The sequence below is a fragment of the Heterocephalus glaber genome, unplaced genomic scaffold (genome assembly GCF_053883595.1).
Source record: "Heterocephalus glaber isolate CG9 unplaced genomic scaffold, H.glaber_assembly_v1.0 deba00001463, whole genome shotgun sequence".
In the NCBI taxonomy this organism is placed as follows: Eukaryota; Metazoa; Chordata; class Mammalia; order Rodentia; family Bathyergidae; genus Heterocephalus; species Heterocephalus glaber.
In genome coordinates, this window is record NW_028258310.1 from 10,636,354 (window position 1) to 10,653,602 (window position 17,249).

Sequence of the window (17,249 nt, forward strand, 5' to 3'; positions counted from 1 at the left end):
CCCCCAGGCCCGCATGAATCGCGTCCTTATGATCAAAGAGAAGCGAGCAGTCTCCCCAAATCCCCCAAGGTTCTATGCCTTCTGTCTAGCTCCGCAGCCCACTTTTGGGTTGGCTTCCTCTCTTGTCTGGTTCAATGAGCAAGGACAGTACGACCAAAAAGGCTCGGGACACATGGTCCCTCCCATGAGCTCTTTTTAGTGCAAGAAGTCACAGGGCAGCACACAACAGAACCAACAAATAGGAGCAAACGTCATCTCTGCTTTAATCCATTTTTTAGAAAAAAAATAGAATTACCCTAATCCTTTAATATGAAAATGTCACACAAGTTTTAAACTATCTGGGTCTGTATTATGTTTGCACAAAAATCTACTCATTTGACACATGTAAACATGGAAAACAGAATAAGGAGCAAGTTTGTGCAAATGTAAGGCCACAATTGGCCAGAAAGTGGCTTTTCTCCTGAGGCCAGGAGATTTGGAGCCCTCTTGACTGTCACACAGGCTCTGCTTGCCTCCAGGGCTCAGCCACAACTCCCTCCAGGAGCCCCACCAGGCCTCTGAGCACAGAGAGATGCAGCTCCATTCCAGAGCAGGTTAATCTGGCTCCTCTCTCCCCTGGAACCGGGGGGATGGAGTCCTCAGCAGTCTGCTGCCCATCCTGAGGCTGTACTACCTGTCATACCTGAAGTTCCTTTGGGTGGCTGGTGACCAGGAGCGGCAGGATGAGGAGCCAGAGCTGGAGTGGCTGCAGGGACAGAGCTGCTGATTGGCCCTGCTGGGCGGGCTCTGGTAGGGGCAGTGGTCAGAGCAAGGAGGGCTGACCCCCAAGTCCTCTCCATCATTGTCCTCCTCCTCCTCCCTCTCTTCCTCTTCCTCCAGGAGGAAGCTGCTCTCACCACTGCTGCTGCTGCTGTCCTCAAAGACATCATATTCAGGGCTCTTGCACGAGGCCAGGTCTTCGTCCTCCAGGGCAGTCTCCAGCAGCCCAAAGTGCTTGGTGAGGCTGGCGCGGATCTCGTGGTCTCTCAGCTGCACATTGTCCTTGGGTGGCATGCAGACATCACAGCTTCGGTCCTTTTCCTTCCTAGGGACCTGAGTCTCTGCCCGTGAGGGGGCATCTTGCTGGGGCCAGTCCTCAAGGTGGACCCCAGATGGCTTCCAGGACCTCAGCACCTTCCTCTGCAGGGCCCCCTCTGGCCTGAGCACCTGGCAGTAGTCATGGTCTCCAAAGGAACAGGAGAAGGGGCGCTTCTGGCCAGCCTGGGAGGCAGGCTGAGTTGGGACATGTCGAAGGTGGGACAGGAGCTCACTCTGTTCTGAGAGCTTCTTAGGCAGCTTCGGGGAAGCTCCTGGGGCAGCCGTGAGCTGGAGGGCCCCACGGGAGTGGGGGCTGGGAGCTGTCTCTTGGCTCAGGCTGTGCTTGATGTCTGGCTTGAAGGGATCCTCCTCTGTGGGCTTATAGGGAGGTGTGGTAGGGGGTGTGAGTCCTGCCCAGGCAAAAGGAGAAACATGTGAGGGGAAGGCAGATCTCTTCTCCAAGGGACAGACACTAAGACCTTAATTTGGGATGGTAAAGAAGTGTTTGCATGCTATCACTCCCCGAAGTAATGGATGGCAGGCATCACTAACTGATCACCGCACTGCTTGCTGCCTGGGCCTGGATGTGGCCTTGAAGTCCTTCAATTCTTTGGTATTGGCATGTGATGAGATGGATCTGCCATCCCTTCTGTGGCTTGGTAATGGCAGCTGAAGCCTCCAAGTCATTAGAGATGGCACTTCCTGTTCTACCTCCAAGCATTCAATGAGCCCTGACTCAGGTGTCTCCCAGTGTGCAATAGGGCAGGTACCACAGGTAAAACTGCTCACTGGATTTGGCCACCACAGTGCCCTTGATTTTTCCACACCTGACCTTGGTATTCTCCCTAATGTACCACAGGAACTTGCTACAGTGCCCATCTCTTCCTCTCCAGGGCTCCTGAAACCTACAGGATAAAGGCCAAACACCTCTGCATTTTGGTCATTTTATGACCGCTCTTTCCCGACCCCTCTCCCCTGTTCTACTGCATAGCAGAACCAGATAACCAGTGTCTCCGGTGCAGCCTGTATTTCTACTCTTCCATGTCTCTGCCTATGTTGACCCTGCTGCAAAGCGAACCCTCTCCTTTGTCTTCCAACGTCTGTTCATCCTTCAGGACCAGCTCAGATGCCCCTATTCTGGCACCAGGCAGTCTGCTCAGGCCTCACTCCTGCCCAGTCCCAACCCTCTTGTACTCCCAGAGCTCCTGCTCACACTCTGAAGTAAGTGCATATCAGACAGTGCTCTCAGGGTGTGAGTCTGTCCCCCCTCCCCCCAGACCATGGGCTTCTCCAGGGAAGAACTGTCTTTCATTTCTGACCCCGATGTCACCTCATCTGCTGATTACAGGCAGCCAAATGGCTGCCCCAAGCCCTGACCCTCCTCCTTGGAACACCCTCACTGTGCATCTCAATGCACAGCGAAGCCTGTGGGGTGGTGGCAGGGAGGGCTCACTGGGCACCCACACTGCCTGCAGAGCTGTTCAGTGTGGGGGATTTGTGGCCAGGGGCCTTGCCAGCTCCCCCAAAGGCACCCCACCAGCTGGACCCCCTGGCTCACCTGCCGTGCCACAGAGCTCCACTGTGAGGGTCTGCTCAAAGCTCTTCTTCCCAAAAGGAGGGTTGCTGGGGAGAGGAGTAGGGAGGACAGAAAGGAAAGAGGCCGGTCAACAGTAGGTTCCACTGCCCAAGCATTCGAGGAAGGCAAGGGGACACTGTGATGGACCCTGGTTCTGCTGCCATGGGTCTGGGGAGCATTTGCTGGTGGGACCCTCAGCCTGGCTGCTGGAGGAGTTCAAGTTGCACAGCTTTTAGGAGACACAGACAGGTTTGTCGGAGGATGTGGAGAGGATAAGTCATGCATTATTGCCAGCTTTTCCCATGGAGAGGGCTTATAAAATGACCAAGGGGCGATTCCCCCTCTTTCCCCTGGGCCTGCAGAGGTCGACTTCTAAAAACCAACCCTCTTCTTAGGGAGCTCAGCTCCTGCTGACCCTGATGACAACCAGGGCAGGGGCCTAGGCACCGGGCTGGACAGATCCCTCCACCCCCAACCCACAAATCCAAGACAAAATCTGATGGAATAATATAACAGTCATTTCTTTAAAATCTACCTTTGTGACAAGGCCAGCATGAGGCACCTTGAAGAGTCTGAAAGAAGACCAAAAAAAGGAAAATAAGATTCCTCAACATGACACCACAAGCAGATGTTTCCCCCCAAAGGAGAGCTCAAACTTTCAGGGAAGGTGAAGGACAGCTGACCCGACGCCTTAGCCAGCTTTGGGGAAGGACAGGATCGAGTCCAATCTACCTTCTGCCCCAGTGTCTCAGAGAGGGGATTCTCCATGATTTTGCAGAAAGAGCAAATGTGCACAATATGTCCCCTGGCCAGAGTGTGGCACCTTGGTGGAGAGCTTTTGCTCCCAATTGCTGCAGCTGTGGGTTCTGGAGAGTCCAGCACAAGGCTGAACCCTAAACAGCTCTGAGCCTGTTTCTGTGTCTTAAAATGGAGATGGTCACCATGTCTACCACATAGGTTTCTTGTGCAGAGTGAAAGGGAGAGGGTGTGTTAAGCCTCAGACCAGCAAGTGCACAACAAGTAACTATTATCATTACTACCATCATTAGCATTTAAAATTCAACCTCACTGTGATGCTGAACTTATAGACCAAAATCTGTTACATCATCCCTAGGTCTTCTTTAGGACACTTACCAAAATTTATAATCAGCTTCCTTTTTTGTCTTTGACTGCCTTTCTCCCTCCCTGAAACATAAGCCCAGTGAAGGCAGGCACCTTGTTCCTTTTTCATTAAGCAATGCCTTGCCCGTGTGCCAGGGGGTGTACAGGTGGTTTCCTGAAGATCTGCCCCAACAGCTCACTGCACAGAAAGGGAAGTGAAAAGCCAAAGAGGGAAAGAGACCTGGCCAACTCTGCACACTTGAGGTTGGGGCCTAGAAAACAGGACTCCTGGCTGTTAGCCCAGTAGGATGTGCTACACCCACCCCTGCCCTCTCTTGCAGACCGTTGGCTCTGACTACCTCTGGAAGGGAGCTGTGGGCAGCTGGGGTCCTCATCCGTGTCCCCACACCCACTCTCGCAGGGACTCTCCAGGGCAGGGATCTGGGGTCCCCGTAGGAGCTGCTGGTCTTGGACACTGTCCTCATCCGTGGGGCTGCCCAGCTGTCCCTCCATGTTCCAGGTCTTAGGAGCCAGGTGCAGTGAGGGCAGAGCACCTTGGGGCTCTGAGGGGGCCAGCAACTCATCAGAGAATGTCAGCCAGGGGCCCAGTTCAGGGTTCAGTCTCCGAGAACGTCGCACAGGGCACATAGAGCTTTCCAGCTTCTTCCCTAGCTTGGTCCATGGCAGACCTCGGGCTGGCCTTTTCCTTCCCCACTCCTCCTCCTCTTCTTCCTCTTCTTCGTCGTCCTCCTCTTCTTCCTCCTCCTCATCTTCCGCCTGCTGCTTTAGCCTGGCAGACCGGCTGACAACACCTTTCACCTGCAGCCGAAGTGGACGCAGGCTCGGCCGGGGCCCTGAGCTCCTGGGTGAAGCTGTGATCCTCACCTCCTCCATTGGGGCTGGGTGAGCAGGGGAGGCCTGGCTGTCTTTGGGGAGCCTTGGCCTTGACTGGGGTGTAAGAGAGGCATAGACAGGTGTGGCCAGGCGGTAGGGTTTGCTGACATCACAGAGGACATCTTGAGCCAGAAGTTCCCTCAGGATGGAGAACTCAGCCCAGGAGGCTTTGGAGGGGGGCCGGGGCTGGGGCCGGACCTGCCTGGAGGGGCTGCCTTGGGGCTGGGGAGCCGGCTCAGGGGGCTGTGGGGGCAGCTTCCTCTGGGGGAGGCAGTAGGTGTGCATGTAGCGGATGAGCTGCACCATTGCCTGCACGTCCTCCTGGGGAACCTGGGGACAGGGGCTTGCCCTTCCCAGTGTCACAGCATCCAGGTGAGAGGCTGGAGCTGGCTGAGTGCTCGCATAGTCCTCCTTGGCAAGAAGCTGGGGACTCAGGGGCAGTGGCCGTTGCAGGCCCCTCTCTGGAGAACAGGCTTTTGCCTGGGGACATGATGGCACCGAAGTGAGGTGCTTATGTAGTTCTGTACAACTCCGGCTCTGAGACTGTGACATGGGGGCCTTCTTGTCCTGGGCGCTGTCCATCTAGAGAGACAGAGGCCAGAGTGAGGAGGGAGGATGCACTGCTCCTCCTCCTCCCACCCCCCAGCCAGTTGCTGGCCTGGTGCACCTCACCTGGACCATGGCAGTCCAGGTCTCCTTCGCTCTGCCCTCAGCCTCCCACACGCAGCCCACACCTGGCTATGCTCAGGTGGTCAGGAGTAGAAGAGCACCCAGGCCCCGACAGGTTTCCCCACCATGGAACTGGCCCCCGAGACCCTTCGAGATGCACTTCCGAGGCTTGCTTGGTCTGGCCCATGTCCCTTCTCCATCTCCTCCAGGCACAGGGTCAGGACCTGAGCTGGTGGCTGCCAACAGCTGGGAATGGGAAGGCCTCACTGCAAATGGGGACACTGGGGCCCTTTTGGGGATATGGGTATGTTCCGAAACTGGATTGTGATCACGGTTACAAAACTGTAAATTTACTAAAAACCATACAATTATACTTTTAAGATAGGTGGCTTTTAGCAGGGCACCTGTGGTCCCAATACTTGGATCACTGGAGCCCAGGAATTCAAGACCAGCCTGAGTAATACACTGAGACTCCATTTCAAAAACAAACAGATGAAGGTGGCTTTTATGATATATATGGTGCTTGAGAAAAGTTGTTATAAAAAGAGAAAAAATTTGCTTGGTATGCCCCTAATCCTAGCACTCTGGGAATGTGAGACAGAATCACAAGTTTGAGCCCAGCCCAGGCAACTTAATTAATCAGCAAGAACCTATCTCAAAATAAAGAATAAAAAAGGACTGGGATGTGGACCCAGGTGAAGGCCCTGGGTTCAATCCCCATTTAAAAAAAAAAAAAGAAGAAGAAAGAAAAAAACAAAAGAAAAATTCAGTTGCTTCCCAGTGTCCATAGGATAAAGGGAGGCTCCCTGGGCAGGAGCCTGAGCCCTCAGCGTGCTGGCATTAGCTGATGTCTCTCAAGTCTTGCTTGCCCATGTGCTCCTGCATGGAGGCTTCCCTGCCAGTTCCACTTTTTCCTGGGGCTTTCTAACAATGGCTGCTGGGTCTCTTCTTACTTAGAAGCCTTCTAGTATCCCAGAGGGCAAAGAACTGACCCAGAGAGGGGCTCAGCTACTGCAATACGGAATGCAGGAGGATGGGCGTTTGCTTCAGGAGGTCAGCCAGGACAAACAGGGAGGGAGCACAAGGACAAGGATGTGGACAGGCAGGAGGGCAAGCATGAGTACAGCTTTAAGGAACAGGAAGCCCTAGAAATCACATATTAAGCCCTCCTTGTTCGGTGTGGGAGAGGAAGCCCAAAAGAGGTTGTGCTTTGATCCTTGGTATTCAGAGCTCCAAATTGCATGCAGTCTTCACAACCAGTGAGGATCCTATTTCCATCTGTCATCCCACTAAACACGAACCCCGAAGGCAGGCCACTCTGTCCCTGCTCCAACCTGTGTTAAAGTCTAACAGCAACTGAAATCATGAAGTGTGAAAAAATTCCAGGGTTCTTTCTAGAAGCCCAAATTGGGCTGTATCTCAAGAAGCAGAGACCAGGACAATGGCTCCACAATGTTTGTGTGAGGAGCATGGACAGAGACTGGAGTGGGTTGGACTAGCCACATGTGCCAGAACTGATGACTATGTCCCTGAGCAGCTGCCTGGGGCCTGGGCTTACTTCTGGGCCTGTGCAGAAATACCTTGACCCATGGCCGTTGACTTCTGGGCCTGAGGCCAGCCTGGCGCCAAGTGGTCCCCTCCTTCTGAGTGTCAGAGCTTGACGGTGGGGAGGATGTGGCCAGGAGGAGCTTCTGCAGCTGGGGAAAAGCAGAGAGAGAGTCTGGGGCTAAGCATGGCCAGACATGAGGACCACAGCTTCATGTCAAGGCTGATCATACCTTAGCTGTCACCATGGGACTGTGGGGAAAGCACATGATGCCCTAGGATGATGCTCCCAACACAGTGAGTGCAGAAAGAGTATTGCATATAATCCAAAGCATGCACAAATATCACACTAACATATAAGTTCTTTTCAGAGTCAATAAACCAAGAGAATAGCTGTGACTCTGAGAAACCAAACTGCTCTTAGATAATGCCTACCCATTCTGTGGTTAAACTATTATCAGGACATTCTGCATATACTTTTAGTAGGTACACATTCACACACACACACACACACAAACACACACACACATACACACACACCTGTGAGGTTAGGTACTAAAACCATTATCTGAAGAGGACTCGTTTTCCTTTTGTTCATTCATAGTAACCTTTTAAAAATTAATTTCTTGGGCCGGGGATTTGGCTCAGTGGCTGAGTTCGATCCCCAGTACCAAAAAAAATAATAATAATGATTTCATAAACTAAATAAGTGACACATAAATATTAAATCTGAGCCAGGCGCGGTGGCACATGCCTGTAATCCCAGCACTCAGGAAGCTGAGGCAGGAGGATCTCTCGAGTTCGAGGCCAGCCTGGTCTACATAGTTCAGGGTCAGCCTGAACTACAAAGGGAGACCCTGCCTCAACAAAACAAAACAAAACAAAACACAACAACAACATAAATATTAAATCTGTATCTACCTACCACAAACACTAAAGGGTGGACAATTAAAAGCATCTCACTGTTATCCTAGGTTTCTTTGTTGCTCCCAGAGGCAATTGCCACTAACTACTCCCTTGTGCACCTATCATGAGATGGACTTTAATCATATAAGAACACACAGGTACATGTTACCTCCAACCCAGTCGGCTGTTTTTACACATGTGGAGTAATGTTACAGTTTAGCTTGTCTTTTTTTTCCTAGATAATTTTTCTATAGAGATTGTTGAAACTCCCCTGCTTCTGCACTCTACAGGCAGTGCAGGGTGCCTCCAAGCTGATGCACCTAGAAGTTCTACCCAGGATCCATCATGGCCAAGAATGAAACATGGTAAGAAACACAACGGATTTTACTATAGCACCAATGTTTTCTGGGGAACGTGCCCCTACCCCCACCCCAGCAAGGAGCACAGGCCTAGAAGGCAGAGACAAGGCCGTGCCCTACTCTACTGAGGAGCTAAAGGACCCCCCCGCCGCCTCACCCAGACCCCAAATCAACATACACCCTGACTTTGGATAGGAAAAGACCCCTGGACCAGAGGAAAGAGACCTGGTTCTACACAGCTCGGTCCTACTCACTGTGTCTGAGACCTGGGGCAAGCCACTTCTCTGGGCCTTGGTTTCTCCATTGGCATAATGGGGGGCAAGGAGATGCAATGAGTGGACCTGACTGTTTTTTTGACTTTTGACTCTAAGAATACAAAAGGAGCTGGTGACCTAAGAAAAATGCACAAATATGTAGAGGTCCTAAGTCCATGGGTGGGTGCTCTGGGATCCTTGGCAAGATCTAGCGTCTGTATAACTTTGCAGCACCTCTCTATACCTGTTGGTATGCTGCAAGTCTAGACAGTGAGTCTGTTTCCTGTGGGCCTAAACAGAAGGGCCTTCCAGCGCAGGAAACAGAGGCACTCAAGAGAGGAATATGTGTGAAGGCAGTCTAAGGGATGGGAGGGAAACAACGTTTGACCAGCAGAGGTCGCTCTTTGCCTCACCAAGATTTGGTGCCTCTGTAAAGCCCTGTGCAGAAATGGCACTGAAATCTTGTTACTACTACCAATGGTCATGCGGGGACAATGACTTAGCTAGTGTTTACTGAGCGAGTCTATGTGCCAGACACTATTCTAAGTGCTCCCCATATATGACCTGCTCTAGTCTTGAATACCCTTTGAGGCATCCACTATTATCTGCCACCCACCTCACCCCCACCAATAGGTCACGAAGTGTCAGAGAGAGGTTAAAAGAAGGTGGGTGCCTCCAGGACCCACAAGCACTACTGAATGGGACTGAAATTCAAACCCGGGTAGTCCGAGTCCAGTCTGGAAGGAGGCAAGATCTCATCAGCAGGAGCCGTCATGTGAGGCAACATATTCTGTGCCAGCCCATGTTAGGTGCTTCCTAAATGTTTCCTACTGACTTGGGGACCTTGAAGGCAGTGAGGGAAAAAGAAAAGAGCCCTAGACCATGAGTCTGAACACCTGCGTTCTAGTCTTTGCTGGCACACCAACTGGCTCTGTGGCCATGGGAAAGGCCCTCCCTACCCTAGTCCTCCGTTTCCCCAGAGTTGGGCTTGATAATCACCAAGGGCCTTTCTAGCTCCATCTCTCCATGACCTAAGAACGCTTCTTGCTCTGACAGGCTTTTACTTCCCAGATGAGTCCCACCAGCCTCCAAGGAGCCCCAGCTCCAAGGTAAGGGAGGAGCCCAAGGAGGCCACACCAAGCTGGACTGCACACTGACAATGCTGAGCTTCGGGAGCATCAGCAACTGCCTCCAGTACCTGTGAGGTCCAGATCTTCTGACAGTCTGAGCGCAGCTGACACCCTCTCCCCAGAAAGCCGCTCTGCTGCCTGCCCTTTGTGTACTCTGAGCACTCTCGAAGATAGCACTGGACTTGTGCAGAGGGAGTACATACTCATCTGCCCTCACTGGAAGGGCATCCAAAGGGATCTATCTAAACTGAAAAATCATGCATACTTCGATCAGGCCATCCACTCCCAGGAGTTTATCCACTGACTGGGGCAAAGCCTGCATGTACAGAGTGACTAAGCACTGTGTGTGACAATGCAAGAGTTAAACAACAAAAATCCCTATCAGCAGGGGTGTGGTTTAAATAAAGGATGACATCCTTACCCGGGAGCACTACACAGCTAACAAAGATGAAACTCCTCATTTGGAAGAGCTTCCAAGACACAGTCAAATGAGAAAGCAAGGTGAGGAACTGAGTATATATATCACAGGCTCCCTTTTGTAGTGGGGGGGAAAAAAAACATGTGAAGAGAAAAGTCACATAACAGATCCATAACCATGGTTACCTCTGGAGAAGGAAAAAAGTGATTGTAAGAGAGCAAAGGAGGTTTTACTTTTAACTGGCCACATTTCCTGCTTGGATTTTTACCATGTCTATATAATCTTTAGCAAAATATTTGCATGTAATTTCAAGGATTTAACACATGACTAAAGTCAACCTTTGAAATCCCAAGGAGCCCACAGAATGTAGGTGAAGTCTCACTGGATGACACTGCACCTCTGGTCCAGGCTCTCTGCCAGGAACCATAGTGCCCCAGCTAGTGGCACTGCACCCATACCAGGCCACGACCATCACCTCAGCCAGAAAGGTTCTCACCAGGGAAAGCTCATCCACCTCTGAGGCTGGGGCCACGGGTTCTGGGGCAGGGCTGGGCGGCGCAGACAAGGGTGCAGGTGAGGCTGACGTGCAGGATGGTGTGTCTCCTTCATCCAGGGCCGAGAAGGCGGCCAGCCCCACATCATCCTCGGGGATGTCGTCCAGGGTCTTGGTGAGGGCCGCCAGGAGGGCCTCATTCTCACTGTCAATCTGGAAGGAAGAGGCAGGGGGAGACCTGACATCTCTGCAGAGAGCTGCTCTTCTGCATTCCGTTTGGATATCCCATGCTTTCTCTCCTGGCTAACACCTGACTTGCGCTGGGGGAATGAATGCAAACCAGTCTGCCCGCATTGGAAGGATCTGGCTAAACTGAAAAACACGTACTTTTAGACCAGGAGTTCCACTCCCAGGAGTTTCTCCACTGACAGGGAACAAAGGCCAGCTGTCTGCATGGTGGAAACCTGCTCTGCCCACTCTGCTCCACAACCATTGCCCTCCTGCCAAACGTCTTCCCCTACCCCTATGCCCATCAGATCTGCTCAGTTTTCCTGGGACAGCAGATGCCCAATAAATGTGTTGCTAACTCTAAGAGCCCCTGTAGGATGCAGGTGGTAAGGGAAAGTGCCCTTCCCTCCCTGGAGTCCCAGTCTTGGCTCTGCTGCTCTCTGGAGTGTGACCTGGGACATAAAGTTGTCTGTATGAACAATACCTGCCTTTTCTGCTAAGGACCAAGGCTGCTCCCCAAAACTGTTAGTGGTACCCTTGCAAGTCCCAGCCCCTCAGACTCTGAAGCCCAGGCAAAGTGAAGGCTGAACAAGCCAGGAATCAACCATGATGATAACAACCAGAGCAATAAAGAAACAGCTACTGTTTCCCTGTGGGGTCCCAGGTTGGGAGCTGGGCTTGAATCTCAGGGGTCAAACTTCCCAAGAGTGGGTCCCTGTGCAAGTAGTTTCCTTACCTGTCAAATTGGATAACAGCACCTATTTTGTGGGGCTGTCACTGAGGAGTAGATGAATTAATATAGGGAAGATGCTTAGAAAGTAGTACCTGGCACAGAGTAAGCACTCGATGCTATTGTGATGACAATCTGATGGCAAGGATGATGACGATGGTAGTGGTAGTAGTGGCCTTTTGCCCCACCCCTACCCCACTCTGCCCCTGGCTTTTTTTTTTTTTGTACTAGGATTGAACTTGGAACCTTGTGCTTGCAAGGCAGGTGGATGCACCACTGAGGTAAATCCCCAGCCCTGCTCCTGGCTTTTGTTGGACACTGGTGATACAGCACACCAAGTTCCCCACAGTCCTGCCCTCCTACAGCCTGCCCTCCAGCCAAGGTAGAGTCACAGAAGTAAAAAACACAAGCTCACTGCAAAGCATAAGAAAGGCTGGGAGGCAGAGAGACGAATGGCTTGGATGGAGAAGAGGAACATGATGAAGCTTAAAGGCTACCTGGGGGTGGCCAAGGAAGCTTTCTCTGAGCAGCTGTATGACAGTTAAGGTTAGTTGTCACCTTGATTAGCTTAGAAGCCACCTAGGGGATAGTGAAGCACACTTCTGAGTGTGTCATGGTAGGGGTGAGGGAGGTATAACCTTGAGGTTTGTAAGTGGTCCCTCCCCCGTTCCTCTCTGGCACTGTTCCCTGCTCTGCTTACCAGCTGCCATGAAGCAGGCAGCTTTGCTCTGCCATGCCCTTCTATAATCATGTTTCTGTCTTGGACCTACTGACCATGGACTGAATCCCCTCAAACTATGAGCCAAATTAAACCTCTTCTCCTTTAAGTTGCAGGTATTTCATCCAGCAATGGGAAAACTAATACAAGGTTACATCTCAACTTAGGCTTGAAAGACACCAACCAGGCTGAGGGTTAAGGAATGAAGACCCAGGTAAAGGGGATGCCCAGGGCAAAGGCCTGGGGCATGGAGCCCTGCCAAGAAAGAGATAGAGACCTGGTCAATATCACCTCAGTGACCATCTCAGTCACCCCTACAAGGGGAGCTCTGTTCTCATGTCCAATTTGCAGGTGAAGAAACAGCCTTATAGAGTTTCAGCAACTTGCCACAAGTCACCTAGCAAATAATGGGTAAAGCCAGGTCTGGGACTGAGTGCCCCACGCTCAGATGAGTGAAGGTGCTTCACTTCCTGCAGGGAGGGTAAATGTACACACTCCCCATCTCCAGGCTGTTAGCCAGAGGCCCAGAGCAGGGATCACACTGCTCCTAGGCGAGGAGAAGCACCTCCATCAGTAAGCCTGAGTTCCTGGGGCTGTTCTGGCAGAAGCACATGCTGTCACATGATGCCTCCTCAGCATACTTTCCCATCCCAGGTCAGGCTGTTTATCCTTTATTCAGGAAGTTCATCTGAAATCCACATCTCGTGACAGCCTGTTGGCTGCACTAAATCTGTTCCAGGCCTTGCAGTCAGAATAGCAGCTGGGTAAGTCCAGAGGGGGGACATGGGGAGAGGAGAACAAACACATTTGTAATTTTTAGAACAGGGCTAAGAATAAAAGAAAAGTCAAAAGGAAGATCTTGGTTGGACCTGACCCAAGCTCTGGGGATGGGGGCCCCTGGGCAGATCAGGCCCATGGACTCTGGCTTTAGAATGTAATGGGGGCTCCAAGATAATTGTAAATTACATGAACTGCAAACATCTACCCAAAAAAATGTAGTGGGGCTCATCTGGCTGCCCCTATCCCCCACTAACAAGTCTTCCCTAACCCCCAGGCCAGACTTCCAACCCTGTGCTCCCACAATGATCTTTCCAGCTTGATGGGGAGTCAAGATCCTGGAACTTGGGGCTCAGTGGCCAGTAACAGACTCTGCCACAGAGTGACCCTGGGAAAGTCATTTCCTTCCTGTGAGCCTTGTTCCCTCACCCATACAATGGGAAGACCTGAGCCCTGGCCATCTTCCCTGCAGGGCTGATGACAGTGCCCCACTGGGCGCCTGGAGGGTGGGAAGCAGCAGAGTAGTTGAGCAAAGAAATGATTGAGCCAAACAATGAACAATGGCCAATGGCAGGAGACTGAGTTCAGTGTCTTAAAGACTGGATTCTCGAGGGAAGTCATCCAGAAATGACATCACCAGTGCTGGATGGAATGAGAATCCACACTCTTTCCCAGGGACTATAGCAAATGGCCCAGAGACACTAAGAATTATTATGCTTATAGGAGCTGGAAGGGTCTCAGGGCCAGGCAGTGAGTGACCAGCGGTGCCAAATGCATGTCATACATACTCCCACTGTGGTATATAAACCCTGATGGTGGACCTGCCCGTGGTGGGGTTGGTTCCTTCCACACCAGCATCTCTCTTGACACAGGGCTCCAGGCCATAGCTCCCAATCAATCACAGCTGACATTCCTAAGGAACCCTAGCTACCATTCTTTTTGCGGAAGAGGCTGAAGCCCCAGGAAAGAGACTTGTCAAGGTCACACAGCCAATCAGGGCACAAGAGCAAGGACGAGAACCTGGCACTTAGAAAGCTGACACTGGTTTACTGGGTGCCAGGCACAGGTTGAAATGAGTACAGATGGCTGCGAACTCTGGAAGCACCCATCAAGTTGGGTGAAGATAAAAGTGACTAGCAAAAGGCCTTCCCCCTTCTCGCCTCCCTGGGCTGCTCAGCCTAGAACAGTCTCCACAGGGGCTGGAGGTGCTAAGTGCCAGAGAAGAAAGGTCCCTCCTGCATACCCAGGGTGCTCTCTCCCTCCATGCCATCCTGTGGGCACCTAGCATACTGCCTCATGAGGAGCTGGACACCCTCTCCTTTCCCTGGGCCCATTAGCTTGGCTCCCCCGCTCTGCTTAGAAATGGAGTGCAAATTAATGAGGAGTTAATCAGCTGAGGAAGGGATATTAATAGACCTGGCCCCACCCCCAACCTTCCTGAGCTGATCTCAAGCTGGAGGAAAAAGAGCCTTCAAGAAATCCAAGGGAAATGCTTCATTTTGGGGACTAGATATGGTTTCAAGGAATGGCACAGACTAGCATTTAGATTGTCAGGGCTGAAAAGGCACCCAGAAATCCTCCACTGTTCAGCAGGCTTTGTTGAGCCCCAAGAAACTCAGGCAATTGCCCTCTACCCCATTTTTTTCTGGGAGGAAGTCCATGATTTCATCAAGAGTCTAAAAAGGACACAGTGATTCTCCTCCCCTACACTAAGCAAATTAAGAGTCACTAATCTAGTCCATGTTCCTTCTTCATTCCTCACATTGCCCAAGTTCACAGAGCACAGAAGAACCAAACACCTGCTTAGCCTAGAAATACTTCCCAAGTGCCCACTGGGCCCAGGCCCTACAAACTCTGGGGCATAGGAGAAATATCCTTGTTCCCCAAAAGGCTGTCAAGCCTTACAACTATAGCTTTGTCTCCACTCTCCTAGTTTACCCCATAGTGATGATGCCCTTCAGTTGTTAGAATGCTGCTCTGACACAGGCAAGCAGGCTCCATGATTCCCACTGCATCCCACAAGGAGGCTGAACAAGCTATTGGCAGGAAGATCAGAACCTAGGGCCCCCGGACCTCAGCTCAAGGCTTTGGAATGGGTCATCTCTGGCCTTTGACAACAAAGAAAAGACTGCTGGGCCGGGGATTTAGCTCAGTGGTTCCACTGCCTGCCTCGCAAGCAGAAGGACCCGAGTTCAACCCCTGGTACCAAAAAAGAAAAATTAAAGACTGCGATTGATTCTATTTAACAAATAGAAATTGAGTCCTTACAGTGCGGTGGGGGAGGCCCAGAGATGATGAAAACCGTGAGAGACGCATACACTTGAGATGGGGGCACATGAGAGGAAGCAGCCAACCAGCTGACTCCTTGGGAGGAGGCAACACAAGAGCTGGGCATGGAGACTGTGTTCACAGGGCAACTATTTCTAAGGCCCTGACAGAGTGCTGGACACCACGAATGATGTGGACACACCCCACACAGTGTTTACAATGGCTGAGCCAGGGCAAGGGGCAGGCAGACCTTGACCACATTGCCACATGCAGGGCAGGTGCTCTAGTGAGTAGTGGAAGGCAGAGCAGGTTTCCACTGCAGTGTGCAGGCCCTGACGCAGAGCCCTGCCAGCCGTGAGTCAGCCTCCTCACTGGGATGGGAGCCTGGGGGCTGCACCACTCCATGCAGTAGCAGGACACTGGCAGAGAACTGCTGGAGTATGTGTGTATGTATGGGGGGTTCTGTGCAGTCCATGTGGGGATGCTTCAGGCAGCAACCCAATCCCCCTCCTACATGAGATCTTCACAACCAGAAAGCAGTTTCACTGAGAAGGAGAGTGGAACTCTGTGAAGGCAGCATCCTGTTCTTCAGATAAGGAGATGGGGGACCCGGATGGAGTCAGAGCCCAGCCCTCAGACTCCTTACAGGATTGGCAAAAGGGTTCAGTGTAGCAGTGAGGGATAGAGGATCCTTGGTTAGGGTCTGCCCTGAGCCCTTCCTGAGCGTGTGACTTTGGACAAGTAACTTCACCTTTCCACGCTTCGCATTCCTTACCCGTAAAATGGGTTATCAAGAACATACAACTTATAGGTTACAATAGTCCCAGGAGAACTGCAGACTCCTTACCATGACCCACTAGAGACTGTGTGGCCCCTGCATGCTGGTCAGACCTCACCTCCTAGCACTTTTTTCTCAGCCTTTCTGTTCCCCCAGCACTGCTGGCCTTTCCTGCCTTATTGCTCTGCAGCCTACTCCTGTCTAGAGCACTCTGTCCCTGCCCTGTGGGCTTCAGGGCTCTCTCCTCATTCTGCAGCCGGGACCCACTTCTTTGGGGGGTCTTTCCTAGCTGGCCACCAGTCTGCAGACCTTCCTATTCCTTGTTGTTTCCCTGTGTGCTCTGTCCCAAGCCCAGTGGCTTCTGCTGTTTCTGTGTTTGCTCCGGACAGTGATGTCCACAGTGCCTGACACACAGGGGACTTGACAACCTTTCCAGAAGGACTGACAGAGTCTGTGGGAGGACTATTTGAGATGACGCTGTGGCCTGCCAGCATGGCAGGTGGCAATCGGCATGTCACTACATTGCCACATAGGCACAGGTCACTGTGGTTTCTGCCCCCAAACTTGATGGGGGAGAAAATTTCAAGAAAAGAATAATGAATGCGAAGGTACCCATCACCAGCTTATTCCACAGCCAATCTTATTTTGTCTATTGCTTTGCATGCTGCACACCCACATGCACACACACAAGTGCACGCAGAGTTTGCTTTCTTCACAAGCAAACCCCAGTCATTGTATCCCTCCAGGTGCCTTAAAGGAAACCACATCCATCCAAGGAGTGCGGGAAGCACATGGGGTCCACAGGCCTGTGCGTAGGGCATGGCCTCTTGTTAAAAAACCTTCAACTGGAAAGTAGGGATAAGTGTGTCTACAATTGAGAGACATTAAGGAATTAAATGAGTTAATATACACAGGGACAGTCCTACCACAGAACAGGTGCTCAATGACTAACTCCTTCTCCTTCCTGGCTCAGGAGGCAGCAGACTAGATTTGGTTCTAGTTTGGCCACTGGCTAGGCAAATTGCCCACGGTGTATAACTTAACTTCTCCAAGCCTCAGTTTCCCTATCTGTAAAATGGGGAAATAATGGCACCTCTCTCACAGGGGAGGATGGGGGTTTGATGAGACATGCAGGGGACAGAGCACTTGGAGCTCCGCAGCCCACTGAGGGGCTTGGTTCTGCCAGGGAGGCACAGAGGGGACCGCTCATCCCAGCCCTTAGTTTTGAGAGGTGATCATGTGGGCCAGGTGAGGGAACGGGAGCTGCTCCAGGTCAGGTGCAGACCCAGGACAAGAAGCAGGGTCCCCAGAGCTTGGGTGGGTGCAGG

At 51.8% G+C, this 17,249-nt stretch overlaps 1 protein-coding gene across 3 annotated transcripts in view; it reads right to left on the reverse strand.

The window, feature by feature from the left end:
- Ppargc1b (PPARG coactivator 1 beta) overlaps window positions 1-17,249 on the reverse strand; it is a 111,849-nt gene that overhangs the window by 8,201 nt on the left and 86,399 nt on the right. For all 3 annotated transcript variants that reach the window (XM_004854400.4, XM_021266200.2, XM_004854403.4), the window contains 6 exons: window positions 10,426-10,635; window positions 6,898-7,014; window positions 4,114-5,230; window positions 3,189-3,225; window positions 2,636-2,700; window positions 683-1,487 (listed from right to left, as the gene is read on the reverse strand). In XM_004854400.4, the coding sequence (XP_004854457.1) occupies window positions 683-1,487; window positions 2,636-2,700; window positions 3,189-3,225; window positions 4,114-5,230; window positions 6,898-7,014; window positions 10,426-10,635 (2,351 nt within the window). The remainder of the gene's footprint in view (window positions 1-682; window positions 1,488-2,635; window positions 2,701-3,188; window positions 3,226-4,113; window positions 5,231-6,897; window positions 7,015-10,425; window positions 10,636-17,249) is intronic.